Source organism: Papilio xuthus, unplaced genomic scaffold (genome assembly GCF_000836235.2).
Source record: "Papilio xuthus unplaced genomic scaffold, Pxut_1.1 DF826938.1, whole genome shotgun sequence".
Classification (NCBI taxonomy): Eukaryota; Metazoa; Arthropoda; class Insecta; order Lepidoptera; family Papilionidae; genus Papilio; species Papilio xuthus.
The window spans coordinates 4,125,572-4,142,888 of NW_013531711.1; the positions used below are offsets into that span (position 1 = coordinate 4,125,572).

At 28.8% G+C, this 17,317-nt stretch overlaps 5 protein-coding genes and 1 long non-coding RNA gene across 6 annotated transcripts in view; 3 read left to right on the top strand and 3 right to left on the bottom strand.

The window, feature by feature from the left end:
- Sik2 (Salt-inducible kinase 2) overlaps positions 1-932 on the top strand; it is a 47,176-nt gene extending 46,244 nt beyond the window's left edge. Inside the window, exon 10 of the mRNA XM_013317541.1 lies at positions 4-932. Coding sequence (XP_013172995.1) covers positions 4-114 — 111 coding nt within the window. The 3' untranslated portion in view covers positions 115-932. The remainder of the gene's footprint in view (positions 1-3) is intronic.
- Positions 933-4,592: 3,660 nt separating this feature from the next.
- Positions 4,593-5,641, bottom strand: LOC106121746 (methylenetetrahydrofolate reductase). Its single transcript, XM_013317545.1, has 2 exons — positions 5,265-5,641; positions 4,593-5,181 (listed from the first exon to the last, which is right to left on the bottom strand). Exons 1-2 carry the CDS (start codon positions 5,587-5,589, stop codon positions 4,688-4,690), a joined length of 819 nt encoding a protein of 272 aa, XP_013172999.1. The 5' UTR covers positions 5,590-5,641; the 3' UTR covers positions 4,593-4,687.
- A 219-nt stretch (positions 5,642-5,860) lies between these two features.
- On the top strand, positions 5,861-13,070 carry LOC106121744 (uncharacterized). The gene is made up of 7 exons (XM_013317542.1): positions 5,861-6,225; positions 7,603-7,694; positions 7,942-10,125; positions 10,199-10,346; positions 10,441-10,631; positions 11,008-11,240; positions 11,516-13,070. The coding sequence occupies exons 2-7, from the start codon at positions 7,623-7,625 to the stop codon at positions 12,999-13,001; spliced, it is 4,314 nt and encodes a 1,437-aa protein (XP_013172996.1). The 5' UTR covers positions 5,861-6,225; positions 7,603-7,622; the 3' UTR covers positions 13,002-13,070.
- Positions 13,014-13,806, bottom strand: Sbat (LSMD1 domain-containing protein Sbat). The gene is made up of 3 exons (XM_013317546.1): positions 13,690-13,806; positions 13,453-13,585; positions 13,014-13,238 (listed from the first exon to the last, which is right to left on the bottom strand). Exons 1-3 carry the CDS (start codon positions 13,726-13,728, stop codon positions 13,087-13,089), a joined length of 324 nt encoding a protein of 107 aa, XP_013173000.1. The 5' UTR covers positions 13,729-13,806; the 3' UTR covers positions 13,014-13,086.
- A 162-nt stretch (positions 13,807-13,968) lies between these two features.
- On the top strand, positions 13,969-16,109 carry AlkB (alpha-ketoglutarate-dependent dioxygenase AlkB). The gene is made up of 4 exons (XM_013317544.1): positions 13,969-14,450; positions 14,566-14,895; positions 15,233-15,426; positions 15,724-16,109. Exons 1-4 carry the CDS (start codon positions 14,322-14,324, stop codon positions 16,097-16,099), a joined length of 1,029 nt encoding a protein of 342 aa, XP_013172998.1. The 5' UTR covers positions 13,969-14,321; the 3' UTR covers positions 16,100-16,109.
- On the bottom strand, positions 16,072-16,568 carry LOC106121748 (uncharacterized). Its single transcript, XR_001228071.1, has 2 exons — positions 16,297-16,568; positions 16,072-16,209 (listed from the first exon to the last, which is right to left on the bottom strand). It is a non-coding gene; the product is annotated as an uncharacterized LOC106121748 (long non-coding RNA).
- Positions 16,569-17,317: the final 749 nt, after the last annotated feature.

Sequence of the window (17,317 nt, forward strand, 5' to 3'; positions counted from 1 at the left end):
GAGGGACGGGAGGGGGAGCGCGAGAGTCTGGAGCCGGCGCTGTGGGCGGGGCAGTGGGGAGGGGGCCTGTTCCAGCCGCAAACTTGCTACCAGGTATTCCAACAGATCAACTAAGTAGATCTCCGAATGTAGAAATCCACAATTAGTTCAATATACCATGAGATTTGATGTTATTTTGCACGTTTACTAATAGTATTGTTATTAAAATATCCTTTACTTTTCATTTTGTTATTAAAAGTTAATTATTTGCAAAGATATTTTTGTCACTAAATTTCATCGACCAAAAACTCTAGTTTGGTATTTTTTACATAATTGGAATCTAATGGTATAATGAAGAGACATTGGTAGAAACTACATTTGCACTCCGCGTGACGTGACATGTCACGGCAGCTGTCAGCTAGATTGAACTTTGGTCTCATTGTAGCGTGTATTTGTTAAATTAAAATATTTATATGTACATAATTATGTTATTCTCAATATGGGATCTTCTTTAGAATGCATGACAATAATTAGTGCTTTAAAGTTACCGTATGTTATATATTTATTTATATACTTGATGAAAATGATTCTGATTTTATTCAAATGCTAAAATATAATATAATAATAAAATAAAATGTTAGTTAAATGGACTTTAATAATTAATTATAATGTTATTCATTCCTATAATATTTCGTAAACAAATTGTAATCGGCAAAGCCCAATCATTCTAATCCTCTCTTGCCAAAGGTATTCAATTTAACGTTAAGAAATACATACCTGTTTTAGAAATTTATGTTCCTATGTATTCATTTAAAATGTTCCCCAATGTTATGCTATTTTACATAAGCATCTATTTATTAATTATTAGGTTATTTTCGCGTATTTGTCTACTCTTTAAAGTCTGTATAGAGGATTTATTATAATTTGCTAATAAAATTATATTGTAAGATGTGATAGCTTTACTTAGAATCAAGTTTTATTTTAAAATCATAAGTAAATGTATTTATAATATTACTTTGTTTTATTTTCACACCTTTTATTTGCAAATTAGCTTTTTCGTAGATGACACGTAATGCATGCTAGTTCATTTTTATGTACAAAACATTAGTAGATATAATTTTTAAATATGTACGTGTCCAACAAAAAAGCTAAATCACAATTACCGTGGGTTTCTGACCCTAAAATCCTTAATTATTATAAAATAAAATTGTAATCTCTGTTGTGTCAAATCTAATGTCAGGGATGACGATATGTTTTATACAGAGATATCAGAAGTTAATCTCAGAAAACTTCCGTCAGAGGTCACAACGTAAAATGTTATCTGTGAATGAGGAAAAATGGATAATATAGGCAAAAAGCTAACTACAAACTCCTCTTTACCAGTACTCTAAAGTTAACCAATTTGTAAAAAAAAAAGGGTAAAGTAATCTCCTTATGGTTGAAGTGAGAATGGAATAAATTTTGCATCACCTCACTTGTCGATCGAACGTTAAAAAAAATATTAACTTCAATATTTCATATACATATTGAACGAAACAGAAAACTATAAAAAAAAACTTCAGAGAACATTTGTGCAACTATTTCTCCAATCAAGGTTAAACTTGACTGTGTTACGATCTTAGTGGTGCCATTTGCAAATTAATATTTTGAGGAAAACATAACCCTAAAAAGGCATATTTATTCAGTTTTCACGTTATTTATTGCTGATTTTTAGATTGTAGACAAAATTAGGCAAATGTCATTTAGAAAGAATAGCAAAAAATATGCACATTTTGACAGACAGTGGTCACGATTGTATTATAATATTTTATAATAAAATTACATTTAACTTTGTTTCAGCCCACTTGGCAAGGCCACAGTCTGCCGCCAAGCAGCAATATGTTGCCGCTCAGTGAGAGTCCTATTCTGGAGTTGACAGAGCAAATGGAATCTATATAAAAATGTTGCAACCACTGAATTCGATAAAATGGTAACACTAAATAAGATATGAAAGAATGTAAAAAAATTACACGATTTTGATAAAACTTAAAGTTGCTATTGATATGTTAAATATCGTATAATGATAAACACTGAGACAATACCAGCGTAGATATAGTTGTTACAAATAAAATAAAATTTTGGCTAACAATATATAATATGTATTGTAGGGATTATATTTAATACTATTGTTTATAGCGATAGACATTTGGAATCGAAATAAAAATTATAAATTGCTTGCAAACAGTCACTGCCGATTTTAAAAATAAAAGCAATAAAACAAAATAATAATCAAATAATTTACTACATATAACGAAATCAGTCATGAAAACCAGCAAATAATTATTTTAAGCTATAATTCGGGGACCATCGTTAATGAACCCATTTGCAATGTCTTATATTTTTGATTACCTAACAGTATTAATAGAAGTATATTTTGTTTATGTTTGTGAAACTAGTAGTAAGGTAGGTTCTGAAATAAGGTTAATACATCTTGGAATGGCTCTTAACAGCGTTGATACGAGTATTTAAAGAATTCGTCCGAAAAATAACAACTTTATAGTTCGATGTATTTATTTAAAAAAAATATTTGAGTTTTCAATTCCAAGTGACTATCTTTGTCGTAATTAATTTTTATGTAAATAAACTACCTCGTAAGATGCGACATGTATGAAAATAAGACTGAATTCAGTGTCAATTCAGGTCTATGGTAAGTGAACAAAATAAGTGTATGACGGTAAAGTATTCTGTTAATTTCTAATTTTGGTAAAGTTTTGTTTTCATTGAATTGTAGATGATAATTGTTTTTACATAAATTTAATATAACTGAGTAGACATATCAAATATTTATTAAGTTTAGATGTTCGTCTAGAATTATCAAACGGGATACAAACATCTTAGAAATAATTACAGTTCAAAATGAATGTCGAAAGATTTAATACAAAGATCTATTCACCGAATTAAAACAATTATTTCAGGTATTTCTTGCCGAACACGTATATTTTATACCGTTAAAATCGACCATCATCTTTAAACAAGGTTTATTAGTCCTGCGAACAATCCCGTTCACATATTAGCTTTGTGTGTCTATAGATTTTCTCTTCTCGAATAACTTTTAGCGAAGTAGATCTTACAATAGCTCGTTAAATGACATTGATATCAAATTATCGTCAGCTGTAATATTAAAGTGTTCGCAAATATTCAATTACTTCTACACCTTTTTAATGTATTCTTATGTTTATATTTCTTTTTGTCGTTAAGATTGTTTAAACGTCAGCTTTCGTGCGCACGTTTAACAATCAAATTACATTTGTTATTTCAAAGAATAATTAAATTTGATATTGACTGGGCGCTTAAGGTTTTTAATATGAATTTGTATACATATAAGAAGCCGGTAGTATGTAGCTAAATAATTGGTTATTGTTTAATAACAATGAACGAAGCTTTATCAAATCGTAACAATAAATTATATACGTAAGATTGTAACTTTCGATGTAGAATTCAACAATTAATGTAGACAATGTATCGATGTAGACTAGTTGTTTGGAAGCTTTTACACAATTAGAAATATTGCCAGTGTATAATATTCCGTCATTTTAATTATTAGGTTCACGTTAATCGATTTTAGTTAATTTGATAAGTAGACAATTTTATATAATTAATTCGATACGAATTAAATGTAGTGCAACGACACGTATTTATTATTATAAAGTTTTTCAATAGCTGACAAGATCGGTGCAGACTCGGTTTTTTGAAAATGTTATTATGGCAAATATTAGAGGCAGTTCTGATAAAAAAAGCTCAAATTTGATTAATTATGATATTGATTCATCGCCAATAATTGTTAAGGTAAAAATATGTCCGATATTTTTAAAGTATTAATATTTTCCTAACGGATTAATATACCCCGGGAGAAGTTTGTGTCTGTACCGAGCTTAATTGCAACTAGTTTTTAATTTGATTTTTGTACTATTTATTTTTTGGTTGTGATGTTATATACATGGCCGATTGTTAATACAGTATATAGGACTGTCTTATTAAAATATATCACGAAACTCTTGGTTTATTATTTATATACTTATTAATTAAAATAAAACAACATAATAAAGTTATTGAAAAGTGACACCAGCCTTTGGAGCACAGTTTAGGATCCAGTTTAGGTATCCCCCAAAGAATTGCCGCTTTTTATGTGAGATTTAAACTGGGAGAAGTACACTTTTGCTTAAAATTATCTCCAGGGAAACGCCAATAACGCATTTAGTTTCTGGCTTGTTGGTATGACTATTATTTCTTGTTTTTTATCGAAATTATTTATCGAAATGTAAATTAATACTATCTAAAATATACTGTTCTAATTTAATGCATTTAACACCGTCACTTTCGCGATAAATAGATAAGCAATGTTATTACCCATTTAACGATCATACTTATTTTCTAGATTTTTTTTACTTTAAATATTTTATTATAGAATAAAGCGAAAAACTATAACTCTAGACATAAATAGTGTTACGTGATCTTTACCTTTAAAATAACTGCAACAAGAGGCTATAAAAAGGATAAAAATATTTTATCGTCATCATTTATTTAAAAAAAAAAATTCTTCAAAAATTATATACGCAGAGATTTCTAAAATATTTTAAAACATAGGAAATTCTTTTTCTTGACCAAATAATGTATAATAAAAATAATATGGACAATATGAACAACCGTTTAGAAATAAACGATTTTTTTTTCATAACGACAGTTGAATGTTCTTAACCAATTCGCAAGTTATTCCAAGTTTATTTATCGTGAAAAAATGGAAATGTTTTACATTTAAATTATTACGTAAATCAAGTACTAGATTTTCTATAATATCCATCACATTTTCCGATTTTTCTTCCAATTTCATTCTGAATTCCTCAGTTACCTTAACCTTACATAACTTTAAGAACATATCCAATTCTTTTTGCGATTGAAAAGGAAATATACCGGGTATTATGGGCACATCTATTTTTGCGTCTTTGCATTTTTCGAGATAATTCTTGTAAACATTTGATTCGAAAAATGCTTGTGATATTACAAAATCAGCTCCTAGATCAATTTTTTCTTTTAATGCTGTAATTTTACAATCGTCATATGGAAAACCGGCAACGCCAATACAAAAATAGTCCGATGTTTTCGCTCTTATATAGGATATCATTTCAGAGGACGTCTTAAAATCAGATCGATTGGCATTGAAAGAATCTGTAAATTAAAAACAAAAAATGAAACAAATTTCTTCAGGAATAAAAAACTTGAGTTGAATGAAAAATTTAAAAAATACACACCTCCTAAAACTATAAACAAATTGCAAATTTCCTTTTCCTGAAGCCATGGTAGTAAGTCATTTAAATACGCTTTGGTCATAAGATTACACGATAAATTTAATAAAACATGTTTATGTTTTCGCCTTAATAAGTTTGCTAACTTTAATGGAGCAATATTTAAATCTTTACACTGATGGCTCAGAGCGTGCCAAGTTATTGAATAGAATTCTGGCTGAAGTGTAATCTTATCAAGTTCAGCCTCACCGACATCTGGGGTCACTTCAAATGAAAATGTAAAGGAACGTTTGTTTCTAATTAAGTCGCTAATTTTTAATAATTCAGACATTTTTGGATTTGTTTTAATATCACAATGTACACTTTATGCGATCTAACGTATCAATAAAAATGATAAATGATAAGAATTCAAGATATAAAAAGGACAAATGTAACAGATATATCTAGAAAGATTATAATTTTAATTAAGTGCAGGTAAACTACACAATTTTTTTATTTATAAATAGAAATCGTAGACCAAGGGTATCGTATGAATATTTTATTAACAAAAACGAGGAATTAATTAATCTTCAAATTACGAAAGTTACAATAAACTGTTTAGGGGAAGAAAGAATCCTGCAAAATTCCTATTTCAACAACTTAAGTAAAGAAAACAATAAAAAGGGCCATATTAAAATAGGACCTGCATATTCCTTACGTGATACCTAAAGAAAAAATGTTAAGAAATAAATTAAAAGTACTATTAAGTATCTGTGCTATATTATTATAATCTGCACTTCGACTATCTTTCGGAGCTGACTGACAGGTGAGTGATATTGACATTTTTGTCTTCGGAATTATAAAGATTTAGAGGTTAAAAGTTCCGATGATATTTATTGCCGTGCCGTAATAGATTAAAATTTTTGATACTTAACTAATATTAAAGCCAGTTCCGTTTAGTTAGGACTATTTTTGTGTCATTACAAAAGTAAGTTGCCTTATAAGCCGTTCTAAAAAAATAATCGATAATCGTCAGATCAAACATCTCCATTGAAAACATTACTTAGATTTCTAATTTAATTTATATCAAGGATATTTGTCAAAAAGTTGCCTCATTGCCGCGTACAATTATACGAATTCAAGATATTAATTTTAAGATTATCGACGACATAAATATTATTTTTGGTATTTGCGCGAAGTCACATATTTCGAATTGTAAATTGTTAAAATGCGTGCCAGCTTTTTTTGTTCGTCCTCAAGCGTCGTAATGATTATCTAGTTTGAATAATATCAAAATTTCTTTTGTCCTTATAGGCTACTTGTAGGAGGAAAAATGTCATTCCCTGATCGTGCTCAGAGAAAGACGTGTTGGGATTCTAGAGATCGTTATTGGGAGTGTTTAGATAGTCACAACATCAGAGACAGCTCTAGAATACCAAAAGAGTGTACAGAATATCGAATGATATTTGAAAAGTCATGTCCACCTAAATGGGTTACACATTTTGATAGAAAACGGGACTATGATTTATTTAAAGAGAAAATGCAGAAGGAGGGATTTGAACCCATCAAAGAAAGTTAAATTATTTTGATTGACCTTTGTTGTATATATAGATATTGTAGATTATTAAATTATTAATAAAGTAATGGCCTTTTATTTCACACATTTCACATTCAAATTCCTGGTTCATTCTGCTTTCTCTCACAAAGTATTATAACACTTTATTAGTATTAGAACATATAAGGTCTATTATGGTATGCTGATTATTTTAATAAAATTTTCTAGTTTGTTAGTAAACTATAAAGGCATATAATGATGCGAATATAAGTATTTCTTTTATAAAATTGTAAAATTTAACTGTGATATAATTAAAGCAACAATTATTGCATTTTTCCTGCTGGCTGGCTTTCTTAGGTTATTTTTACTTTTTAAATATTCTTGCAAATATTTGTTTGAACTTTTTTGCCTTAAAAATGACATTCAATCAGATATTAAGCATAAATGACATCAGTAATAGTGATCATAGCTTTGTGGCTCAGCGTCTTAATTTTAATCTAAGTGCTATGTGTTAATTTGTGTGCTAAATTATAAGAAGGTTAATTGTGGATATTGTTGTGCCTATTGGTACCAACTAAATGCCAAAGCATACAGTGTAATTAAAATAATGTTTAAAATTTTATCCCTTAAAGTTTTCATTCAAACAAGTCATTACCACTTAGAAACATCAGATCTTTTGCTACTATTTCAACTAGATTTCCTAAGATAATTTTCAACTTATAGCCCAATGTTCAACAGTGAAATGCAGACTACTTATTGTATTTGTTTAGTATTTTTATAATGAAACCTCGTATGGTCTTTCTCTTTTAGGTTATTCCTTCACACAGAAAATGGAAGATCAAAACAGTATTCTATCAAGTCTTGAAGTGTCTACTTCGGAATTGAACACAAAGACACTACAGGTAATGTTATCTTACTAATATTATAAATGCATGTTTGGATGGATGTTTGTTTGAAGATATCTCCAGAACTATGCTGAATGGATCCCCCTGAAATTTGGCAAAGATGTAGAACATAGTCTAGAAGAACACATAGGTTACTTATTAGGTTGTTTTTTTAATTCCGTACTGATGGAGTCACTATTGCATGATAAAATATAAATTAATGTTATGAATGTGACTAAAAAATTGAATTACTTTCTCATTACAGAAAATATTACTGAAAGTAAAGAAAATAAATGCTCAATCAAATCATAGTACCGATACCTTGGAAGTCTACAGCAAGATGTTGCAAAAACTATGGAATCATCTACTGCATGGACTAAATGAGTTTGACGATCAATTACTTTGTTCAACATGTTTTTATACCATTCTTTGTTTGCATAAAGACAATGCTTTTATGGATTCAATGTTACAAAGTGTTTTGGAACAATTAAATAGAAGCGAAGGAAAAAATGAAGACAAAGGAATAAAACTATCAATAACTTATGGAATGTTCCAGTCCAATTTTCTGACACAAAAGGATCATGAATATGGTTTTATTTTAAATGATATTCTCAATTCTATATTAAATTTGCTAATTAACATGGCTTATGAATATTCACATCATAGAACAATCGTTTTTAAAGTTTTAATATCACTAAAGAAATTATTGGGCACAAATTTACAAAGTATAGTGTTCACAAAACACAATCAAATAAGATTGTTGAACTTAGTGAATCATAATTGGGAGAATTCAATTAATGGAACTAGAAATTTAAATAAATTAATTTTACAATATGTTATTGAAGTAATTGATGACGAAATGAAAAAAGAAATTATAGAAGAAATTCATGCATTCTATTGGAACAAAGCTAAATATTTAACATTTTCTGAAATCATAGACCAATTTAAGGGTAATTTAAAATCATTTATAGATAGATACAACTTAGTTGAAGGTCTATTACATAGTCTATGTAGACCTGGATTAGTATCGGCAGGGGCTGATATGTATTACTCTATATTGAAGAAAATGTATTCCGATGACCAATGGGCAGATGTTTTTTTAGACAAAATTACAGAAATGCTTTGTTCCACTTTACATAAAGCAAAGGAACATTTCATAAACTACTGGTGTTTAAGTACACTCAAGAAATTTCCATCTGTGGGTATGATGATAATAAATTCTTTACAAAAACATGAGGACACTGGACAAAGAATGTTTAGTATTTTGAGTGTAGCAAAGCAATGTAACAAACTTAATCTATTTGAAAAGAATTGGATAGTATTAACAGAGGTTGAAAGAAATATTCTATGTGGGATAGAACACTGTAATCCTCAAATTAGAATGACAGCTTTTGATATAGTGTGTGTGTCTCATGGAAAATCTTGGCCTCGGAGAAATGAATATGAAATAATCTTAAATTTTCTTTCTGATAATGTTAATTCAGATTGTACTGTATTAAGATTGAGCATGCTAAACAGTTTGGGAAGCTTTTTAAGCCGTCTGCAAACATTACATTTAAATAACCCACATAAAGCAGACGAAGACAAGGAAAATTTATTATCATTTTGTGCAAAAGTGCAAGAGTTTATAATCTTTTCATTGAATCTAAATGGGAATTATCAACGTAAAGTTACTACAATTAAAATAACAAATATACTTTTTAATTGTATTACCGAGTTTCCGAAGAAAAAACAAAATCAATTTAAGCAAATCAATTATTTATTAATAGATTTTATATCTGATAATAAATTTTGGATTCTTTATAATGAAGATGTGATTAAAAAACTGATAAGTTTGCTAAATGATCCTGCAGATGATATAAGAGAAAATGTTGTACAATTAATGTTGAGTCATTATATAAAACAATTGAAACAGCCAGTTGTAATAAATCAAATTATTGATAATGCACTCTTTAAAATTAAAAGTAAATTCTTTTATGACATAAACTGTGCGCAGAGTATATTCAGACTGTTAGCTAATGTGTTTTTAAAAGAAGTGTCTGTAAATGCAGCTATGTTTCAAAATGTAGAAGATATTTTTATGTTTTCTTATAATGAGCTTTTATCTGAATACAATTTAAAAAGAGATATTGTGGAATCAATTGAAAATGGAAAACAGTTACATTCATATATGTGTATATTATGTGCTTTATTCGAAGCATGTATTAAAAATTCATATAAATTGAAAATTACTGAAGATTCTATTAATTTATTGTTAGACATATTACAAGGTGTATCTAATCAATTTGTTTGGGAAGAAGGAGTTTCAACAAGTTCCGATTTTTCTAAAATGAATGATATGGTTCGAGAAATTATTAAAAATTCGGGTTATTCAAGTAATGATGCAGACGATACTAAAATTACAGGATTAGAACAAATCGTCTTAAATTGTTTGTGGTTAAATGTGAAGGTATTTTATATTATTTTTAATATTGTACACAATTTTCATTTTTTTTATATTAATATTAATTAATATTTTTTAGGCATCCTGTGAATTGGCAGCACTTATTATTAAATATTGTAATTCTGATACACAACTAGATGTATGTGAAAAATCTTTATCCGTAATTACAAAAGTTCTGGAGACATCTCGTCACAAAGGGGCTATAGAAGCAGCGGGAGTTGCTTTAGGTGCGTTATTATCAATATGTTCCATGCCATTATTTTTTGTACAAAAAGTGTTGATAAGAATTTAAAATAAAACCCGTACTTTATTTTATTGCAGGTGAAAGTATACACTGTTTAACATCTTTGACATCTGAGAATAGCCTTTCAAATCTACCCCTATTATTATTAAAACAAAAACTCGAGGAATTGATTTTGGAAGCCAACAGCATGGCATCTGTTACAAGAAGAGGTGCAGGTTTATCAATTATGGTACATAGAATTGTCAGTAATGACATGCGGAAAAATAAGGTTTGGATTACTTTTTTTTAATTTAAACTAGCTATCGCCCGTGGGGATTGAAAAAAAAACAGATTAGCAGTATATGTGTTCTTACAGACTATATTTTACATCTATGCCAAATTTCAGAGATCCATGCAGCCGTTCTGGAGATGTTAACAAACATCCATCCATCTACACATTGGCATTTATAATTTTAGTAAGATACCAACCTAAAAAATTCGAGAACATTCCCTATATGTTTGCACAAAGAGCAAGAATTGGAAAGAACCTTATTCTATTCGTATATAACCAAAAATTTATATTTTCTTGTATATGTCCTATGTTCTTGTATATAAATATATCTTGATGTATAACTTACAAATACAGTTTTGTTAATTTTTTTTAGCCATTGTTCCACTATTTTATCAACACTTCGTTAGTGACTTGCAAAACATTTGATGACAATGTGAAAGATTCACCAAATTGTGACAATGAAAAAGATCTACCGAAGGCTGTGTACATACACCTCCTAACAAGAATAGTCACAGATAGTAGTCTGATTACAGAGGTTATGTATTATTCTGCTGAATTAGCTGAACTTGCATTTAATAATCTAACAAGTCCACATTGGCAAATAAGGTATATCTTTTTTATATGTATGAGAGAATTGATTATAATTTATATTCATAGTAGCTGTCACCTTCGGCTCTGTCCGCGCGGAATAAAAAAAAACATAATAAGTAGCCTATGCGTTCTTCCAAACTATGTTCTATATGTATGCCAAATTTCATCGAGATCGGTTCAGCCGTTCCGGAGATAGATTCAGACAAACATCCATCCACATATGTAAACATTTGCATTTATATTATTAATAAGATATATTTATAATATTAATTAGATTTTAATGTTTTCAGAAATGCCGCACTTCAATTATATGGTGGTTTAATACCTAAACTAATTGGCCAAAAGAAACCATCTGGTTCCGAAGATGAGGTGACTGCCACCGTTGCATGTGATGAATTTCGGACACATTTCCCTAACTTATGGTTGTTTATATTGGAACAGTTAAAATTAAACAATACCAAAGATATATTACAGTCACATTCCAATTTATTACCTATACTAAATATTCTAGGTAATATCGCAAAGAGATATAACTTCACATATGATTTGGAATCTCAAATGGAGACTGAGGAACTGTTGAAAAATTTAAGTCTACTATTGGGAAGTCCGATATTTGCTATAAGACGATTGACAGCAAAATCTATATTCAATATATATTCATTTAATGATATTTATGAATTACTTATCAAAATAGATGAACCAAGTGAAAATTTCCTTCACGGTTGCCTTTTATTATTGGTAATTTGTAATAATTATTACAAAGATACAAAATATCTGAACCAACTTGAATTATTGAAAGATAAATTCAATGAAATTGTACATTGTAAACGGCATTCTTATTTGTGCAAAGAATTAATGGAACATGTTATCAATAGGGATTATAAAGTGTCTGATTTAGAGAAGATTTTACTACAAACAGGCAAAAATGAACCTGGACATTATCAATGGATGAATACACAAATTAGCAAATATTTAAGAAATTGTCCGTCAAATGAATTACCTAATGGCATACAAAATATTTTAAACAGCAGTGAATATGAAAAACATTGTGAAATCTTATTTGCAAGACTAGATTCAAATATTGATGGAGACATACTGAGAGAGATAGCTAATATTCTACTATCATTTCCTAAGAGAATGTATAGTTGCATTATTTGGAAGATTCTGTATAAAATATCTTGCTTAACAAGTATTGATATCAAAGAAAATATTGAAGACATTGTTAAATACATAAAAAATGAAAGAATTCCTTATATATTAAGGTATATGACGCCATTTATTGCCAAAACAACTGACAATGAAAATATTATATTGGTTGTATGTAAAATTACATACAAGTTATGTTTTGCAGAGGACTTTGATGTAGATATGAGAATGATTTCAGCGATTACTAATAATGAAATTGCTTCTAAACTAAGCAAATATTCTGATGAAATAAAAATAATATCTATCAAGACTGCAATTGTTTTGTTGCAAGACGAGGATGAAGATGTAAGAAATTTAAGTATACATTATTATAAAAACATAAAAAATACCGCACAAGTCTTACATCCATATGTTTGTTTAAGGAATATTTTGAATTTCAATTTCTTAAGCTCTGTTTTAATTGACCCCACAACTGGTATAGATTCAATATGTCAAGGACTGATAGATATTTTGTCGCATGGAAATATTGTAAATTCAGAAGACTATAATCCCTTTGCAAATGATTCTAAAAACATTTATCAAGAAGTTGAATTAATAAAACATCTAATTCAAAGTTTAAAGGAAGGTTAATAAGAAATCATATGAATAAAAATTGTTTTTTATTACTTACCATACTAAATACATTTTAAAATAAATCTAATGAGACTTAATAGTGTTATTCTTCATAATAAAATTTTTGTAGAGAAGTATCCATAGTTTCATCAATTTTTATTGATACAATGTGACGCCCTGGCACCATGACGAGACCCAAAACTCTTGGTTCTTCAGTTTCACCATCGTTACTCTTCAGATATTCAGAACATGCTCCTAAAACAATTACATATAATATATAACATCACTATTGATGTAATGAACTCTCTTCTTGTTACAGGAAAATAATTATATGATTTTTTAGGATATAGTAAAATTACATGAGGGGTTCTTCTTATAGGCAAGTGTTTTATATTTTTTTAATATTGAATGAAAAAAAACTTCTTTATACGTTGTATACTCTTGTTATAATAATTCTTTGGAAAATTACCTAAAATGACGTTAGCATCTCTGTCGGTACAGAGAAATACACCTATTAGCACCCTCCCATCAGTCATCTCAATTCTAAAGTTCATGTTTAACCATTTTCTTAATTTTGATTTACCATCAATTTCTCCGTTATCCTGAAAATAATTAACTAAAATTTAACGAGCCGGCTAAAATAGTAACAACAATTAATATTTTTGTATGGTTATTGTTAGTTTATAGAAGTTTTGTTTGAACTTACCTTTATTATCTCGGTTGTTTGCATTGCCGTAGAGCTCATTTTGTCTTTTTTATTTATTAGTCACTTAAATATTTATCATAATCGCTTAAAATATTATATCACAAAATTGTTTTTCGCATTTAAGTTTATTTTTTAATTCTTACTTCTTAAACGAAATGACATTGACAAATGGATGACAATTTATGTTCAAGTACAAAGATTATAGTGGTATAGTCTAAAAACAGATTTTAAGTTGCAATCGGTACTGACGGTTGCTGGAATTAAACAAAATCTGTAATTTCCAAGAAATAGCCTAACTCTATAAGTGAGAGATTAGTGAAACTGAAATTTTAATCCGGTTCACAGCTGATCTAAAACGTCTCGAAATTGCATAGCGCATCATTATGATGACGACATCGAGTAATATATTGACATTTCGTGTGCGTCTATACGTCTTTCAAAAAAATGACAACAAAACGCATTTTTGCAAAATATTATGTTATAATTCTATTGTTAAGTTCTTAAGTACTGCACTGTCCTGGTTTATTTTATCGCATTAGTTGAATTTGATTAATGATAGGAGATAATTTTGAACATGTATAAGTTTGATTCGTATTAAAAAATTCGTTCATATAAATATTCAACTAGTGATCATGAAACGTACAATTGATCAAGTTAATGATAATAATTTTATGCATATTTTTAAATACTATAAATGTAATAATAACAAGCCATCGTTTGAGAATGTAATATCATTTGAAAAAGATAAATTTACTGAAAAGGTAGGTTATGTTTTTATGAGAACTTACATAAAAAATCCTTATGTTTACCATATTTAATAAGTATATATTTTGTAGATAAAATTCCACATTCTAATAAAAATTTATTTAATTTCAGGTTTATTTGTTTAACCCACAATATACTATAGATGATGCTAGAATTGAGTTCATGGGTTTAAAACCAGCAAATGAGTGGAAAACTTATAAATTTGTACATCATCCTGGATTAATGCTTATTAAGAACCCATTTACAAGTTTGGGACAGCGTTATTGGATAAGAAAATGTTTAGAGCAATATTCTAGAAAACCAAATAAAACTAATATAGACATAGAAATAATTTTAAATGATTGGTGGAAAGAATGTTACAGGAAAGGAGAATGTGATTTAAAGTTGCTAAAAAAGATGCGTTGGACAACACTCGGTTATCATCACAACTGGGACACTAAAGTACAAAGTTAATATTAAATTGTTGAATTATAAATGTTAAGGATTAAAACAGATAGTGATTTAAACTAATTAGGATAGTTTATGAAACAGACCCTTTAGTTGAATTTCCACCATGTTATTGTCTTTTTTCAATTTTTACTAATTTATGTGATTTTTTTTTATTCTAGAGTTTCCTAAGACAATAGAATAATTCTTTAGTTTTAGGTACAAAAAGACTAAATCAAATATTTACCTGTCCTGCAGTCACTATTTTTATATTTTGTAACTATTATTTAATCTAACCTAACCCATTAATTTACATTTTAAAAACTAAACATAATTTGTATTATTATTACAGATATACAGTGAGGATAACAAATCAGTATTTCCAGAAGACTTGGGGGAACTTTGTGATTGTATAGCCCAATATCTGGGATATGAAGATTTCAAAGCAGAGGCTGCGATTGTCAACTATTACCATTTGAGTTCCACTCTCTCGGCCCATACAGATCATTCTGAGATCAACTTAGAAGCTCCATTGTTCTCATTTAGGTAAGAGGTGTTATGCATGTTATTGTATGAATTGTACCATTGGGTTGCCATTTCTGAGCTACAGTAAAACAAACATTATATTTTACTTACTTTCTTTAAATACATATATAGAGACCATATGTATCATAAGCCAGACTTTTGTTGGATGGATAATTTATGTTTTCTCAGATAAATACAGTACAAGTAAAGTTAACTAACTGATAATTCAAATTGATTGCAGTAGTGATAAAAACACTCTTAATAGTAGTGATACAAAATGTTGCCAGCGTTAAAATACTTTTTTTTATAAATTTTCAGTTTTGGACAATCTGCAATATTTTTGATTGGTGGCAGAGAGAAAAGTGTAACACCATCTGCAATACTACTTGAGAGTGGTGATATTGCTATAATGTCAAAAGAAGCACGCCTCTCATACCATGCTGTACCAAAAATTGTGGCAACAGCATCGGAACCATGGAACAATCTAGAAAATTCATTAATAGATGATAAAACCATAACCTTCAAATATATCACAGATAAGCAACAATTAATCTGTGATATGAATAATAACATTGATAAAAATGGATGGAATTTGTTTGGAAAGTATGTAAAAGAATCCAGAATAAATATGAATGTACGACAAGTATTATATAGAAATCAAAAAAGTTTACATGATGTAGAATTTATTAAATGATATTTATTGATTATTTTTTTATTTTCCAAGTCCAGTGTACTTTTTACTTTGCAAAAGCTAGCTTTAGTATGATTATATTTTATTTTGTCGTCTTGGTTGTTGTATGATTACTGTAAAGGTATAAAAATTACTTATTATGTAGTTTATTTTACAGTTCCCTAAAAGTTCTTAAAGAGGACAATAATTGTCGAATTTACCTTGTTCTTTTGGCTTTGTAACGAAACTTTCTACGCTTTTGTGGTAATCGCATAGGTCCCAAAAACATTTGATGTAATTTTCCGAGTAGCAATCATATTCATCGTTTCCTTTAAAGTCCACAAGCCTCTGTGGTGTCGGTTTAAGACATTTTGTATATTTTAACGGGTTTGAAATCAAATACATGTTATATGCTACAAAAATTTAGAATTGAGAAATATTGAAATGAAATGTATAATCGGTCAAAATGTCAGTCTGACGTTATTACATCAATGTTTTTAAATTCACTAGCCAGCTAAGATTAAAATAAAAATGTAACATGATTTAAGGACAGCGGTCAGGTCAAATTTTAAAGGTGAAAAATACTACTTTGATACTTGGTGGATAAAGAATTTCAAAAAAATGTGAAATGGTATGTTGCATCGCCTAAGACAAAAAAACGGAATAATGTTACGGACGCTTTTGTACTGACCTATATCATAATTTATACGAAGTTTTGAGTACTATTGCTGGTATATTGGTATGAGAAATATCAGCTGAACGTAACAGTCAATTTATAAAAGTGCAGTACCAAAAGCTTTTAGCTGAAATTGGCGTTCCTATTGATAACTTAAATCGTACGAATTTGTCGTCAGCTTGTAGCTTGCAACTTACAAGGGCCGGCCGATATTGTGCGGCGCAGTCAACTGCTGATTCGAGAATCCAATGAATAGATGCGCCCGATACAAAGAGCCCGCTCGAACATTGAAGCTTCAGCCAGCGTGTTCAAATGAACAATATTGTGAGCATGGCTAAATTAAAAATGGGAGTAGCTTGTCATAGCTTTAGGCTAAAACTTTATTGCAACTTTCTGCGTCGCTATTAAATTATTCCCTTATGTAAAAACTTATATTTGTAGTAAATGTTAAAAGCTATTAAGTAAGAAATTGAATTTGTTAGTGATGGCGTTTATTCTCTGTTTAGTGCGGTTCAAAACTTCATAAGACAATTTAGATTAGAAAATGAAATAGCAATTAAGTAATT

Coding starts and splice junctions, on each gene's coding strand:
- LOC106121746 (XM_013317545.1), bottom strand. CDS start 5,589: ATGTCTGAATTATTAAAAATTAGCGACTTAATTAGAAACAAACGTTCC. Junction 5,182..5,264: donor TTTGTTTATAGTTTTAGGAG/GTGTGTATTTTT, acceptor TTTAATTTACAG/ATTCTTTCAATGCCAATCGA.
- LOC106121744 (XM_013317542.1), top strand. CDS start 7,623: ATGGAAGATCAAAACAGTATTCTATCAAGTCTTGAAGTGTCTACTTCG. Junction 7,695..7,941: donor TGAACACAAAGACACTACAG/GTAATGTTATCT, acceptor TTCTCATTACAG/AAAATATTACTGAAAGTAAA. Junction 10,126..10,198: donor GTTTGTGGTTAAATGTGAAG/GTATTTTATATT, acceptor AATATTTTTTAG/GCATCCTGTGAATTGGCAGC.
- Sbat (XM_013317546.1), bottom strand. CDS start 13,728: ATGAGCTCTACGGCAATGCAAACAACCGAGATAATAAAG. Junction 13,586..13,689: donor AAACAACCGAGATAATAAAG/GTAAGTTCAAAC, acceptor AATTATTTTCAG/GATAACGGAGAAATTGATGG. Junction 13,239..13,452: donor AGATGCTAACGTCATTTTAG/GTAATTTTCCAA, acceptor TAATTGTTTTAG/GAGCATGTTCTGAATATCTG.
- AlkB (XM_013317544.1), top strand. CDS start 14,322: ATGAAACGTACAATTGATCAAGTTAATGATAATAATTTTATGCATATT. Junction 14,451..14,565: donor AAGATAAATTTACTGAAAAG/GTAGGTTATGTT, acceptor ATTTAATTTCAG/GTTTATTTGTTTAACCCACA. Junction 14,896..15,232: donor ATCACAACTGGGACACTAAA/GTACAAAGTTAA, acceptor TTATTATTACAG/ATATACAGTGAGGATAACAA.